The 14,969-nt window shown below is 39.3% G+C and overlaps 1 protein-coding gene across 2 annotated transcripts; it reads left to right on the top strand.

The window, feature by feature from the left end:
- The first annotated feature begins 1,145 nt into the window (after positions 1-1,145).
- LOC143706401 (uncharacterized) lies at positions 1,146-14,835 on the top strand. 2 transcript variants are annotated; one of them, XM_077198272.1, is made up of 5 exons: positions 1,146-1,430; positions 4,027-4,104; positions 4,305-4,372; positions 4,445-4,523; positions 10,756-14,835. In XM_077198272.1, the coding sequence occupies exons 1-5, from the start codon at positions 1,419-1,421 to the stop codon at positions 11,812-11,814; spliced, it is 1,296 nt and encodes a 431-aa protein (XP_077054387.1). In that variant the 5' UTR covers positions 1,146-1,418; the 3' UTR covers positions 11,815-14,835. The 2 variants fall into 2 exon arrangements, with proteins under 2 accessions (XP_077054387.1, XP_077054395.1); XM_077198280.1 differs by lacking the exons at positions 4,027-4,104; positions 4,305-4,372; positions 4,445-4,523 and having other exon boundaries at positions 1,321-1,430.
- The last annotated feature ends 134 nt before the right edge of the window (positions 14,836-14,969 follow it).

The following is a 14,969-nucleotide window of genomic DNA, read 5'->3' as shown; positions in this document are numbered from 1 at the left end:
GGCGGGCCCGGCCCCCTATGGCCCGCTCATAGCGACGGGTCTGCATGTTATAACAAGAATATCCATGGCATTCGTTTCCGCGTGATCATTTTCTTTTTTCCCTTTCCAATCCGCTGTAATAGTATGAAAAAATTACAACATATACTGCACATTTGTGTGTCTGTTCTCCCGATTTAGTTTAAGATATATCCCATTAATAATTCACTCAATGCACAAAGAATCTCAATTTTTCTCTTCAAATCCTAACGTCTCTTCTTTCCAGGTTTGTTTTCACAGGTAAATATATTTATTATCTGTCAAAAGGATGGAAATCACTTTAAAATATATCGCGCAATGCTAAAGTTAATGAACATTTTTGATTAAGGCAACATATGTTACATATATATATATTACTACAGTGATATTTAACCCTTCCGTCATTGTAGTGGAAAGAATCACGCTTTTGGGGTTATTTATGGTCTTTTCCCACATAGCAACATTGTTTCGGCCCAGATCCGGCCCACATCTGGCACGTGTGGAAAGATGATCTGGCCCACATGCAGCGTGGAATGACGGCCCTTGGGCGGCCTTCCTGTTTGCCAGATCTGGGCCACAAGCAGGCCATAGCAATGCCACATGTCAGCCAGAGCAAAGAAATAAACCAGAACTGGACTTTATCTGAGCCACAAAATCTGTGTATATTAAATATGGAGTCATTTCAGCCTTAATAATCCTGTTAACAAGCCGAATCACTGAAGGAAAGAAGAGAACAGAACAGACAAAGAGACAAGCAGAAACACAAGAACTACAACTGACTTCAGACACAGGCTTAGATGAAATCAACTGAAGAGAAAAGAAGACATTAAATCTGTGAATCTCAGCAGAGGAGGATTAAACAACTACGCAAACAGCATTACCAGATTACTAACCAGACTGACTTTATTTACCTGTTGATGGATTTATAATCATCATGAAATAGACTGAATCACTGAGATTTTTTTTTTATCTAACAATTATGTTGTTCCATTAATACATTCGTATTACAAAGCCTGTGATACTGCATCATGAGATCTGGGACGTCAAAATATTGCAATGTGTGAAGGTTTCATTTGAGTCACTGCTCCGATGAATCACCATTACATTATTCAGTTTCAGAGAGACTCATGGACACAAGACATGACAGTTACAGACAGCATGATATTTTGCATGCTCAGGAAAACAATTGAAACCAGAAAAACCATTTGGTTACAGAGAAGCTGCCCGAGGCCTAAACGGAAAACGGAAATCCTAAGAGAGATGTTTTGTTTCTAAAGAAACGCCCTCATAGGTGTGGAAGTCCTCAGAGAGAAAGACTTTAAAAGCCGGCAGCGGATCTCACAGTCGTCTCAAGACAGAGCAGAAGAACAACACACTTCTCTTGAAAACATAAACCTCACGAAATGGCAAACGCAGTAAGTAGGCAATTCTTTTAATTTGACATTAAAATCCTAGCAGACACATCAAAATAATATAGTGAGAACCAATATGTGCTGAATATATAAAAATATCCAGTGTTAAATTAACACTGCTAAGTGTTTATATGAGTCCAAATTCAGAGTGTTATAAGTAACATTGGCATGTTTTTATTTATAACTCTATCCTGGGTTTACTTCCTTCATATCTTTGTACATACATCTGTAAAAAGAGTCCTTCTAGCTATAGCCTCCGGTCACAGGAATTTATTTTTACAGTCTGTTCCAGTGGTACGGACTGAATTTGGAAAAAAGGCATTTAAATTTTGCTGCTCCCTCTGCCTGGAATTGTTTGCAAAGTACATTGAAACTGAGGAATCTGGTCTCGTTGGACACTTTTAAAATAGTTTTAAATGATTTGGAGAATGACGCATCGGGCTGTAGATGTTTTAGCTAGTTATGTATTTGATATTGAAATTGTATTAGAGTTGCTTGTGTGTGTATATGTGTATGTATTGTTGGATGTTATTTGTTACACTCATAACGTGCTGTGTCTGTCAGTTTTGGCCAGGACACTCTTGTAAAAGAGATTCTTAATCTCAATGTGCTTCTTTCCTGGTAAAATAAAGGTTATAATAAGTAACACTGAATCAGTGTTATAGTTAATGAGATAATTAAGTGATTAATTGAGTGATGATTGAGCATTGAAGACACCTGATGCTAACAAGCAGAATCACTGTAGGATAATTTTTTTAAACCATTACGGTGATTAGTGTTTGGTTTAGTTGGACTCTTGACCCTTATATTTTCAACTTTTAGATTGGTTATTGTAATTGAGTTATAACAGTCAGAGGAACAAAGACAAAAGTTGATCTGATGGTGTTGGTTGTGTTTAAACATAATCAATTTTTGACCTGGATCATTCAACTCATTGAGAGCTTTATTTCTGAGATAACTTAACCTTATGGATTATAGCAGCACTGTCATTGTGTAGATCAGGGGTGTCAAATTCAAACTCAGCAAGGGCCATGCTGAGGGTTGTGAATAAAATCAGGTGCCGGATATATATTTAGAGGATTTTTCATTTATTGAAATATAAGTGTATTAGTTGGCTAACTGTATAAAAAAAAAACTCAATTCATTAAACCACATTATCATAACAAGGTTTTATTTTATAATTTTGTGTTGTAACACATTTTTACATATTTCACAAAACATATGTCACAGGAGGCCTTTTTATATTTATTAAAACAAGATATAAGGTCTCTGACCAGCATAACTGCATAAAACAGTACTTTAAAACAGTAGCATAAAACAGTACTTTAATTTTTTTTTAATTTCATAAAAACTGTTTGATAAAGCAAAATAGTCAACAAATGATACATATAAATACCACAAGGTAGATAGACAACAAATTTTATCTGATATTGTATCATTTGGCTTATTTTGGTAGCTCTTACTTTAAAAAGACAACTTTAACTTGAAAGGAAACATGCACTGGGCATGATGCCAACTGTCAGTTGCAAAACAGTGCTTAAAAACAAGTCATGGATTTTGGAAAAACTGTTTGATGAAGCAAAACATTTAACAAATGGTAGACAATTATAGATAAATGTAGATAACAAATGACATCTGAAAATATTATTATTTGGCTTATTTTAGTAGCTCTTACACAGCAAAATCTTCAGTGTTAAATTAACACTCCTCAGTGTACATGTGTCCACACTAAAGGGTGTTAAAATTAACACTGAAGAGTTGAAGTTAATGAGATAATTAAGTGATTAATTAAGTGATGATTAGCCATTAGTGGTGACTAGGGATGGGAATCGAGAACCGGTTCTTCTTCAGAACCAGTGCCCAGTGAAAAGATTCCTTGGAACCGTTAACATGCTTGCTTAACGATTCCTCTTATCGGTTCCGCTGGTTACAAATGTGTCATGACTCATGACGTCACACAAGCGCTACGTTGTTTTGGTTCAGAACGCAGAAAACATGGCATCGAGGCAGGAGCGCTCTAAATTTTGGTTATATTTCACGCGAATAGACGACAATATGGTCACTTGCAACACTTGTAAAATTTCAATTTCGTCAAAGGGAACTACCTCCAATATGCAGAAACATTTGGCCACACAGCATGCAATTCATTTGACGCGAGTGTGAGTAATTAAAAATGCTCCAACTACTTTAAAAGCCTACATCTGGGCACATTTCGGCTTTTATGAACAACCTGGTAAGCACGACCTGGAGAAGAGACAGTGCGTGTGCGCTCATGTCACGCACAAATAGAATATGCAGGAGGTAATTGTCACCGGGTCGGGGGAGGAGTGGACGCCAGATGACCGGCCGTCCCAGCCCCCGACTCACGTACCACCGCGAGGAGCCAACACCACAGAGGACACAGAGGCAAAGTAATGTAGAAAAACACAGAATCTTTATTGAATAAATTAAGTAAAAACAACCTCAAGCCAACTGGAGGAAGGTGAGGTTTCAGCCGTATAACTGGTCCTTCTCAGGACTCTGGCAGGCAAGGAACAGGTAAGAATTATCAGCGGAACTGCTTCTCTCGGATTCACAGCAGAACTGTCTCTCTTCACAGGATTCGGGTGGACGGAGAGGAGTACGGAATCAGCACAGAGTTGGCTCTTTTCTCGGGGCACAGGCAGGCAGAGAACCGGTAAGGGTTATCAGCGAAACTGTTTCTCTCGGATTCACAGCAGAACTGTCTCTCTCTTCCCAGGATTCGGCTAGACGGAGAGTACGGAATCAGCCACAAGACTGGCTCGCTTCTCGGGGCTCAGACAGGTAGAGGACAGGTAAGAATTATCAGCAGAACTGTTTCTCTCAGATTCACAGCAGAACTGTCTCTCTTCACAGGATTCGGGTGGACGGAGAGGAATACGGAATCAGCCACAGGACTGGCTCTCCTCTCGGGGCTCAGACAGGTAGAGGACAGGTAAGAATTATCAGCAGAACTGTTTCTCTCGGATTCACAGCAGAACTGTCTCTCTTCACAGGATTCGGGTGGACGGAGAGGAATACGGAATCAGCCACAGGACTGGCTCTCCTCTCGGGGCTCAGACAGGTAGAGGACAGGTAAGAATTACCCGCAGAACTGTTTCTCTCGGATTCACAGCAGAACTGTCTTTCTCTTCACAGGGCTCAGACAGAGAGAAGATGAGGTTTCCACAGCAAAGCTAGTTCCATTCACAGGGCTCAGACAGAGGGAAGATGAGGATTCCACAGTGAAGCTGGTTCTACTCACAAGGCTCCGGCAGACAGAGAGAGAAGATGAGGATTCCACAGCAAAGCTAGCTCCATTCACAGGGCTCAGACAGAGAGAAGATGAGGATTCCACAGCAAAGCTAGTTCCATTCACAGGGCTCAGACAGAGAGAAGATGAGGATTCCACAGCAAAGCTAGTTCCATTCACAGGGCTCAGACAGAGAGAAGATGAGGTTTCCACAGCAAAGCTAGTTCCATTCACAGGGCTCAGACAGAAAGAAGATGAGGATTCCACAGTGAAGCTGGTTCTACTCACAAGGCTCCGGCAGACAGAGAGAGAAGATGAGGATTCTACAGCAAAGCTAGCTCCATTCACAGGGCTCAGACAGAGAGAAGATGAGGATTCCACAGCAAAGCTAGCTCCATTCACAGGGCTCAGACAGAGAGAAGATGAGGATTCCACAGCAAAGCTAGTCCCATTCACAGGGCTCAGACAGAGAGAAGATGAGGACTCCACAGCAAAGCTAGTTCCATTCACAGGGCTCAGACAGAGAGAAGATGCGGTTTCCACAGCAAAGCTAGTTCCATTCACAGGGCTCGGACAGAGAGAAGATGAGGATTCCACAGTGAAGCTGGTTCTACTCACAAGGCTCCGGCAGACAGAGAGAGAAGATGAGGATTCCACAGCAAAGCTAGCTCCATTCACAGGGCTCAGACAGAGAGAAGATGAGGATTCCACAGCAAAGCTAGCTCCATTCACAGGGCTCAGACAGAGAGAAGATGAGGATTCCACAGCAAAGCTAGTTCCATTCACAGGGCTCAGACAGAGAGAAGATGAGGATTCCACAGCAAAGCTAGTTCCATTCACAGGGCTCAGACAGAGAGAAGATGAGGATTCCACAGCAAAGCTAACACTTCACAATGCCCCGTAACTATTAAAGAGGAGAAAAGGAGAATTTCACCACTAGATGACTTCTTCCAACGGTCTCCATCCAATGAGTCGCGGACGATGTCTCCACAGCCAGGACCGCTTCCCCAATGTCACTGCATTACACCTCCACTCGTGCTCAACTGCAACTCGCACAAATCTGCACACGTGTTTACATTAATGAACAACACTGCAAAGTCTCGTCACTCACAAACTAGGGCGGAGACAGGGGGTCTGGTCCACTGCACCTCTCTCAATCTCTTGGACTTTTTCCAATGGAGCGTGGGGCATTCAACTTCCTCCAAAAAGACAAAATTACACTTCATGCAGCCTCATCACATCCTCCAAACAGATTTCTCATATCACAGTCCTAACATCAACAACACTTATCTTCTCATCACGTCCTCCACCAGATTTCTCATTTCTCACTCCAAACATCAACAGCACTTATCTCTTATCCGCCACAGTTCTCCTCTCCACATCTCCAGATTCACCCGAATATCTCCCGCCGCTATTCCTCTCTCCTTCCTCCTTCATTGAAGATGAAATGTCCTTTTATCCTTCCCAACTGACAACGCGTCCCAATCGCGATCGCAATCATCCTCTCCCGCACCTGTTTTGTATCAACTAATCATCCTCCGTCTCTGCTCGGAGTTTTCCGGAACTGGAGTCTTCCGGGTCCCACACCGGAAATCCCTCCCCTCGGAAACCCGGCTGTGATTAAAAGGTTCCGCCTGCCTTTGTCACCCCGGTGACATCATACCACTAACTTGAAATACCACGTTAGCCGTGTTCACTCGAGCTGTTATAACGCCTGCAGAGTCTGACTGCTTTAGAGTAAGCATGAGCTCCAATATCACCCGGATCCGCAGCCAAAAACAAATCATCCACCCGGCCTAATGTTATCTGATTTAGGTATCCGCACCCGATGGTCAAATTACAAGTATTCTGTGTTGTTACGCGTGCGTATAAATGGATCATCGTCTTCAACAGCGGACTCGTTGACGGATGCGCGCGTCCCTAGGGTAACATTATACACTGATGAATGAGCGCTGCTTTTAAATGAACATTTCTTTAAAACAAAATTAATTTGATAGAATTTAATTTTCTTAATGGCATAAACAGACTTTAGTCCCATGAAACTTTAACTGGAATGTCACTGTTTCTGTCACTGCGACTTCCCGAACAGGCGAAAACACAGAGAGACTCAGGCGTGCGCATGCACACATCACTTTTGAAGTAAAATTGAAAATTGGATGCAGTGCATCGTAATGCATCGAGATATCGAATTGAACTGAATCGATGACATGATAATCGTAATCGAACCGAACCGTGAGACCAGTGTAGGTTCAAACCACTAATACTCTGTGCTGTGTCTTCTGATCAGATATTAAAGCGAGTTAATACAAACAAACAAATTTGTACTTATTCCCTCAACCAATGAGAATTGATAAGAGAATCGATAAGGAATCGAATCGATAAGCAATATCGATAATGGAATCGGAATCGTTAAATTCTTATCAATTCCCATCCCTAGTGGTGACACCTGATGACAATAAGTTCTTGAGATTTAAAAGAAGTTTAGAACGGTAATGTTTTATAGAATTTTCCATATGTCGCCATTATGGTGGTTAGTGTTTGCTTTAGTTGGACAATTAACCCTTTTCATTTTTTAATGTTAGTTTATCTCTGATTATTACACATTGTGTTTATAAAGCACATTTGTTACTGCAAGAGAAAACATAACCTGCTCACAATATGTTTTGATGATGCTGTATGATTATGGTCATATAATGATCTGAGTCATTGATGTCATTGTTTAAATCTCTGACTATAGGCTTGATGTCTCATTTTAGTATTGGTGACTGTAGCCCAGAGATTCTAAAAAAAACAATGAAAATTACAGGACAATTCAGCTGCATAATTTATTCATGCTGTAATGCATGATGTGAGCCATGAATGTGTTTTGATTGGTGGCTCCCATCATGAACTGCAAAATGAAGCATTTGTGTGATTGTCACCATTGTTGAGATTCATATGTAGATTATTGATGTCTGTGTGTGATTTTAAAAACTTCAGATTATAAAAGCACTACTGGAATTAGTTTCTGTAAAGAAAAATTTAATGTTTGTATAATCAGTTTATAATGCTGGATGAGATTAGTGAATCAAGACACTACAGGATTGTAATTTCATTGACACATAACCATCATGACCTGGGCTGTGTTTCCCATAGACATCTTAAAGGGGCATTCGGCAACTATTTCAGTTTAATAAAACCGTTTAGAAATCATTTGGGTTGTTTAATAACCTGTTCTGGTGAGAATGGTGACTTTCCTCGCTCCCCCCAACGTTCCTAGGTGGAAAACCAACCTTGAAACATGAGGATTAACGTCCCGGTAAGCTGGAAATAGGAAGTCTCGTGAGAAGCGAGAACGAGTGAGAAACACAAACTGCTTTATGGCAAATCGACATAAACACACACGCCGCCCTCAATATGTATGATGTATTACCCACCTCGGTAGACATAGCTCCACACGATAAAGTTGGCCGGCTCTGATAATAACAAAAATGCACATTAGCAGCGGTAGAAAGGGGGAGGAGGGGCCGCAAGTGAGTGTTTCGCCTCGCAGCTGTAGGTGGAGCTCGTTGAGAAAACATGCGACAACAAAAGTGAAAATCAGCGAAGAAATAGCTAGGGTTGCCGAATGCCCCTTTAAGCCAAACTTGATCGTAGAACTTTTGCAATAAATGTTCTGTATGATCAAAATAGGCTTACGAGGCTTGTTGAGAACACTGATAATGTAAACAGATGGTGTTGAATATGGTTAGACATGATCATCATTTTAACTGAATCACTGAACTCATATAGAGCCAACTATCTGACCTAAATTTATATTGGTGAATACAGCATAAGATTCAGCATTGTCAATATACTCCAAAGAATTTCTTAAAGATCTCTTTTTAGGCACACACATACATCAGGAATCAGTGTATGGATCTCAACAATGGTGACAAAAAGAATATTCAATTAGGAAAAGGAAATTACTAAGACAAATCAGATCATAATTTATTCATACCGCAATGCATTATGGGAGCCAGTTTTGATTGGTGTCATATGCTTTTTTTTATCCACCTTCAAATAAGTAATCATTTAAATGGCACTGGTCCAAATAATGCAGATCCACAAGATTGGGGCTTATAAATGCCAGATATAAAGACAAAAGTCTAAACACAACATTAAATGCTCGCTTTTGGTGATTTTGTCATCATCAACAAGGAGCTGACGATAGCCGATCTTACTTTTTCTTGGCTTTCTCTGCCACAACAATGGTGTTATACAAATACCCAATTACAACAGCCAAAGAAAAGTTAAAGTAAGAAGAACTGGGACCAAGAGCCCAACTAAAGCAAACACTGATCACCACAATGGTGACTTAAAATGAAACATCAACATCTAAACCTCATCAAAACAATGTAAGGAAATTACATTGATATAAACATGAGTTTTAATTCAATGCATCCTGAGTGTTTATTTGGTCCAGAAACAATATAAATTGTCTAAATAAGACCATAAATGATGATAATATGTCCACAATGGCCACATTTGAACTAGTTTTTAACCTTGTCCGAAGAGGGTCCAAGAACGTCTATTTCGGAGGTGCAGAACACGTCAAAAAAAGACGTCATAAAAACTTTCATTCTGGCTCCTCAGTGGACGTCTTTTCAATGTCCGACTTTTGTGACAAAGACGTTGAAAAGACATCTTTTGGACATCATGTTGTTTAGTGGGAAAACTCTCAGGAGAGTTAATTTAACAGTGGAGTTTTTGGTGATGTTTTGTATATGCTATTGATTTTTAAACTGCTGTAGGTACACATTTTGCAGATTATTTAGACCTCATATTTGTTATTCACCGTAACATTTCAGTTAGAAATAACAAACATACAAAAGTGGATGTAATCTTTGTGTTTACTGTGTGACAGTGCCAAACACCACACTTTATCACTCGATTAACACTATTGCTGATATCACTGTCATTCCCATTAAATGTCCTTTACTTTGTGCCCCCTGTATTACTGATCAGTGTTTATTGTCCAGAGTATTTATAGTATTTGCGCACTGCAGAAGTAAACTTTCATTGTATATGTATATTGTATATGTATATGGCTAATGAAACGTACCTCAAATAAATGTACATTATCTTTCCAGGCAAACTTCAATGAAAGAAGAAATGCTCGACAAGCAAAATAATCAGTCTGTAAAGGAGAAAACATCGCGATAAACAATCTGAAATCTAGTCATAAAAGGAGAAAAAAAATCCAACTATCTTTCAAAGAAAATACCAGATTATTGAACTCCTATTGAATTTCACAATCTCGGAAGTGGCTCATGTCACTAACAAGACAAAATTTCCAGAGTTTTTTAAGTCAGAAAAATATAGCAGCATCATATTTGCCAGCATTTTACAACTAATAAAATATTTTCAGTAGGATGAAACAATGTATCATCTAGTTAATATTCTGTACACAACATGTTTACTGTTTAGACCTCATATCTATTTAGACAATTCACTATAACATTACAGTTAAAGGGATAGTTCACTTTAAAATGAAAATTCTGTCATCATATACATACCCTCAAGTTGTTTCAAACCTCTATGAATTTCTTTCTTCTGCTGAACACATTGGAAGATATTTTGAAGAATGTCAGCAACCAAACAGTTAACTGGAGCTATTGACTTCCATAGTAGGAAAAATATATATACTATGGAAATCAATGGCTCCAGTTAACTGTTTGTTTACCGACCTTCTTCAAAAAAATCTTCCCTTGTGTTCAGCAGAAGAAAGAAATTCATACAGGTTTGAAACAACTTGAGGGTGAGTATATGATGACAGACTATTCATTTTAAAGTTAACTATCCCTTTAAAACAAACTGGATATAAAACGGATATAATATCTGTAAATGATTAAACAATATATGTTTACTGTAATATATAACAGTGCCAAGTTCCCTTTGCTTTATTACTAAACACTGATGAGTTTAACCATAATTGCTGCCACTATCACTTCATGTCCTTTGTGTTTGTGTCCCATGTGTGTTTTCTGAACCTTTGCGTTGTATTTATGTTTACTGTACTGTATAACTCACTGTTAACTAACTTTATCTTCTCAGACAGACAACCGCTTCAGAGTAAGATGGAACAAGCACAGAACACGAGAGTTATATCTTGAGGGAAAGCATGTCAGCATAGAAAATCTGAAAACGAGAGATGATTTAAGAGAAGAACAACAAGTGCAAAATTATCTCTCCAAAGATATCACAGCTTATCCAACTCCAGTTGAATTTCACATCACGGAATTGACCCATGTCACTAACAAAACTATCCTTAAGGAGATCTGGGACTCAGGGGGATTTGAACAAGATTTGAGCTGGGTCTCGAAGGGATTCAAGGGATATGAACCAGATTGGCTTAATAACGATAAGTTTTCATGGTGGAGCCTGAATATCACTGAAGCGGATATAAGAGCAGCCGAGGAGCGTTTCCTCGAGAGTTCATTCCCAGACAGAAGCAAAGAAGAAATAGCAGCTCAGCAGCCGTTCCTGAGTAAATTCACCACATCACCAGCATTCATAAATGAAACCTCACGCTTCGGCAACTTCCGTTTCACGTTTCGTCTGACTGAACTGATGGAGGCCTACAAGAAGCAGATGTGTGAGGGCGAAGAGCCGGTTCTCAGGGTATACTGGACCAAACTTTTCAAGAAAGAGATTGAGTATGGTGTTCTTGTTCACAGCCCTCAGCTTAATGAGGAGTTTAGTAGATATCCACTGCTTACACCCAGCCCACTGGTTTCTTATGAGGGAAATCAGATCATCTGGAAAGCACAAGCCATTTGTGAAACCCACAACTATCAACTGGAAATCCATGGAAAAACAGCAGTGACACAAACCATGGATTCACAGCAGTTTTATGTGTGGGATCAGCTTAGCCTCGTATTTCACATCAATAAGGATGAGGTCTTTACCTTCCCTAAAAGAAAGCTTAAAGCAAGCCTCAGCTGTTGTGGAGCTGATACAAGGGTAAAGCTTTCAAATGGAGAAAACTGCTCTTCCATTAATGAAGCTGAGAAATTCCTTAAAAGCTTGCAAGATGATGATGAAAAGGAAGATGAAAAGGAAGATGAAAAAGAAGAAAATGCATTTGGGGAAGTGAAAATGGAAGCGGACTAAGAATGTGCAAATTTTTTTTACGACTTTGTGGTTTTACCAGGATTCATACAGACTCTCTCAAATGAAATTCCAGGACTTTCAAGGACTCTCTGTGGTCATTAAAAATCCCAGGATGTGCCTCGATAAAGAGTAGGGGTGTAACCCCAGCATCCTGGCCAAATTTGCCCCTAGGCCTCTGTCAATCATGGCCTCCTAATCATCCCCATATACTGATATACTGATTGGCTTCATCACCGTCTCCTCTCCACCAGTAAGCTTGTATGTGGTGGGCGTTCTGGCGCAATATGGCTGCCGTCGCATCATCCAGGTGGATGCTGCACATTGGTGGTGGTTGAGGAGATTCCTCCTTCTATGTAAAGCGCTATATAAATGTAACGAATTATTAACTATTTTCAAGCACTACTTTTTAGGATTTCAAGGACTTCAATCGGCACTTATCAAACAATATCTTTATTATTTTTATTTATTTCATTTTATTTTTTTACTCTAAATATATATGGTATCTGATGTTTCACTTCATAGAGGTCAATCCAAAGACCAGCGCTGGAAAACACCTAAAACAATGAAAGGATATTAAAACTGATTTGTTTCCCATTAATACCGTATGATTGACCTGAAGAATGAAAGTTGTATTATATACTTATCATATACTTAATATCATGCTCATATGAGAAATAGCTCTATCACAGATGGGCTGCAGCATTTATTTAGCGTGAAACATGTATTTTTTCAACAACAAAAACAAAAAATTACAATATTTTGAATTAGTGATGCACAGATACCACTTTTTGCAGAACGAGATACCGATACCGTAACCGATCCCTGAATTTTCACTGCATTTGTCATTTTTAAATGTATAAGTAGATAAACCAAAAGAATATGGAATCATATTAGTTGGCTTAATTTGTTCATTAAATATATATTTCTTTCAATTATTTTCATGCTTAATTAAGCCTGCTAAAATGCATTGCATGAGCTTCTGTTGCTGTACATTCGAATGCTCTATCATATTTTATCTTTCATTGAATAGCACAGCACATATTTAGACTAGAGCAGCTCCAGAAGGGTCAGTGCTGAGGATTGGGTCATTGGTACAAATGTTTAGACACCAGTGAAATATCAATTATTTAATCCAATTTTGATACTACAACAAAAACTGCCAGCCTAATTAATGCGAATTTAAAACATTATTAAAGATAAGCAGCCAGCAACTAAATAAGAACAAATAATCAACTTACAAATAAATACAATAGAACAAAGAAAGGCTACAAATGAAATAAACAGTGTTTTTTTTTTTTTTTTTAGTTTTTCGGGTAGATCTAATAGGTAGGCTACAGAAATTTGAATAAAGTAATCAAATGTGAAAAAAAATGCATATTCATTACTGGAAAAATTAAAAGTAGATGGATATGTTTGTAAAGTTGAAAAGGGTAGCCTATTTAGTCAAGAGCAGTGAGTAATTTATTTGTCCACTGTTTGATTAACATTAAAACAGCAGTGGGTTTATTAAACTGCTGCCCCTTTAAGACCGTACACGCTCGGACTCCGTTTGAACATGGCTACGTTCACTTGAGATATAACTGACTAGGATACTCGCCAAGATGGGCGTTTTTAAATCTGTGTGAATTCGTCCGTACAAGCGCAAGACGTGAAACACAATTTATTCAGTATTCGCGCGCGGAGACGCAGGTTTGCGGGGCGCGCGCTGATGTTTGCGTTCATGGAACTTCTTGACTGCAAACGTCCAGTAATATGGAATCACTCGCTATTGATAAATCAGGTAACAGTTCACACTTTACTTTACTTACATATACGATTTACTTTTCATCCAAATAACACACGATCAGAAATCAAGAGCATTCAACAGAACTGCGCTCTCTCCCGTCAGTTAACGTTAATAATAAGCAGCATGCCTCGTTCCATTTACATTTATTCATTTAGCTGACGCTTTTATCCAAAGCGACTTACAATTGCTATATGTCAGAGGTCGCACGCCTCTGGAGCAACTAGGGGTTTAGTGTCTTGCTCAGGGACACATTGGTGTCTCACAGTGGATTCGAACCCGGGTCTCTCACACCAAAGGCATGTGTCTTATCCACTGCGCCATCACCACCCCATCGTTTGATTTTCTTTGCCATTGACATCCGACTGATCTACAAACCTTCCACTGATGTCTGTTTAAAGTGATGTGCTCGACCAGCTCGCGTGTCTGTGCCACTGCGCGCTCAATCCACTACGCGGTTTTCTCTGATCAGCTCGCGCGCCACAGCTGACTGGTAGCCCCATAGATATCCATAATAAAGGCTAGATGTCTCGTCCGCGCTGCCGGCCAATGGAGGTCGACATCCGCTCCTGGCGGCCATCTTGTCACGAGTGCTCGCTCACTCGTAACATTGTGTTTTAATGGTGCATGCACTTTTTAAATAATCATAACTTGCTCAATTTTCTACCGATTTTCAAACGGTCAGAGATGTAGTTATCCCACTGTATACTTATGAATAATAAGTGTATAAATAAATAATCTTCCAGAATTATAGCCACGTTAATACCATTTGTAAGAAACCAAACTGTTTGTAAATCCGTCAAGATTTCAACGAGATAAGAGTATTTGTGTTCGTGCTTATCACAAATCTTACATTAGGTACCACAGAGCCCCTCAGAAAGCTTGCCTGTGACAAGATGGCCGACGGTGATGACAATAGAGGCTCCGCCATAAGACATCTAGCCTTTATTATGGATATCTATGGGTAGGCCTATCGGTTGTTGGTATCAGAGTTTTTTTTACGAGTACATGAGCTCGGTATGTGCATCCCTATTTTTAATAATTCAAGCACTTTTCAAGTACCTCTTCAAAAATATGGCTGATTTTTTAAGGGTTTTCCAGGACTTAAATTTCAAAAAGTCAAATTCAAGTAGGCCTACTTCAAGCAATTTAAGCACCTTGTACGAACCCTGTTTTACCCATCCTTTCTGCTAATAGATTTTGTTGAGAAAATAAAATAAATAAATGTTGGAGGGTGATTTTTATTTTTTTATTTGTGACTTGTCATTAAAAGACTGTTATGGGTTTAAAAAAACTGAAATCATCTGGATCCCATAAGAAATTTTACCATGGTATATACCATGGTACTAGTACCATGGTATTTTTGACAGTA

Source organism: Siphateles boraxobius, unplaced genomic scaffold (assembly GCF_051911475.1).
Source record: "Siphateles boraxobius isolate OS27281-9 unplaced genomic scaffold, OSU_SipBor_1 111, whole genome shotgun sequence".
Classification (NCBI taxonomy): domain Eukaryota; kingdom Metazoa; phylum Chordata; class Actinopteri; order Cypriniformes; family Leuciscidae; genus Siphateles; species Siphateles boraxobius.
This window is presented reverse-complemented; position numbering and strand designations above follow the sequence as displayed.

Excerpts from the sequence above, each read along its gene's own strand:
- LOC143706401 (XM_077198272.1), top strand. Across the intron at positions 4,373-4,444 it reads TCCTCTCGGGGCTCAGACAG|GATTCGGGTGGACGGAGAGG; the intron begins GTAGAGGACAGG and ends CTCTCTTCACAG. Across the intron at positions 4,524-10,755 it reads CTCAGACAGGTAGAGGACAG|ACAGACAACCGCTTCAGAGT; the intron begins GTAAGAATTACC and ends TTATCTTCTCAG.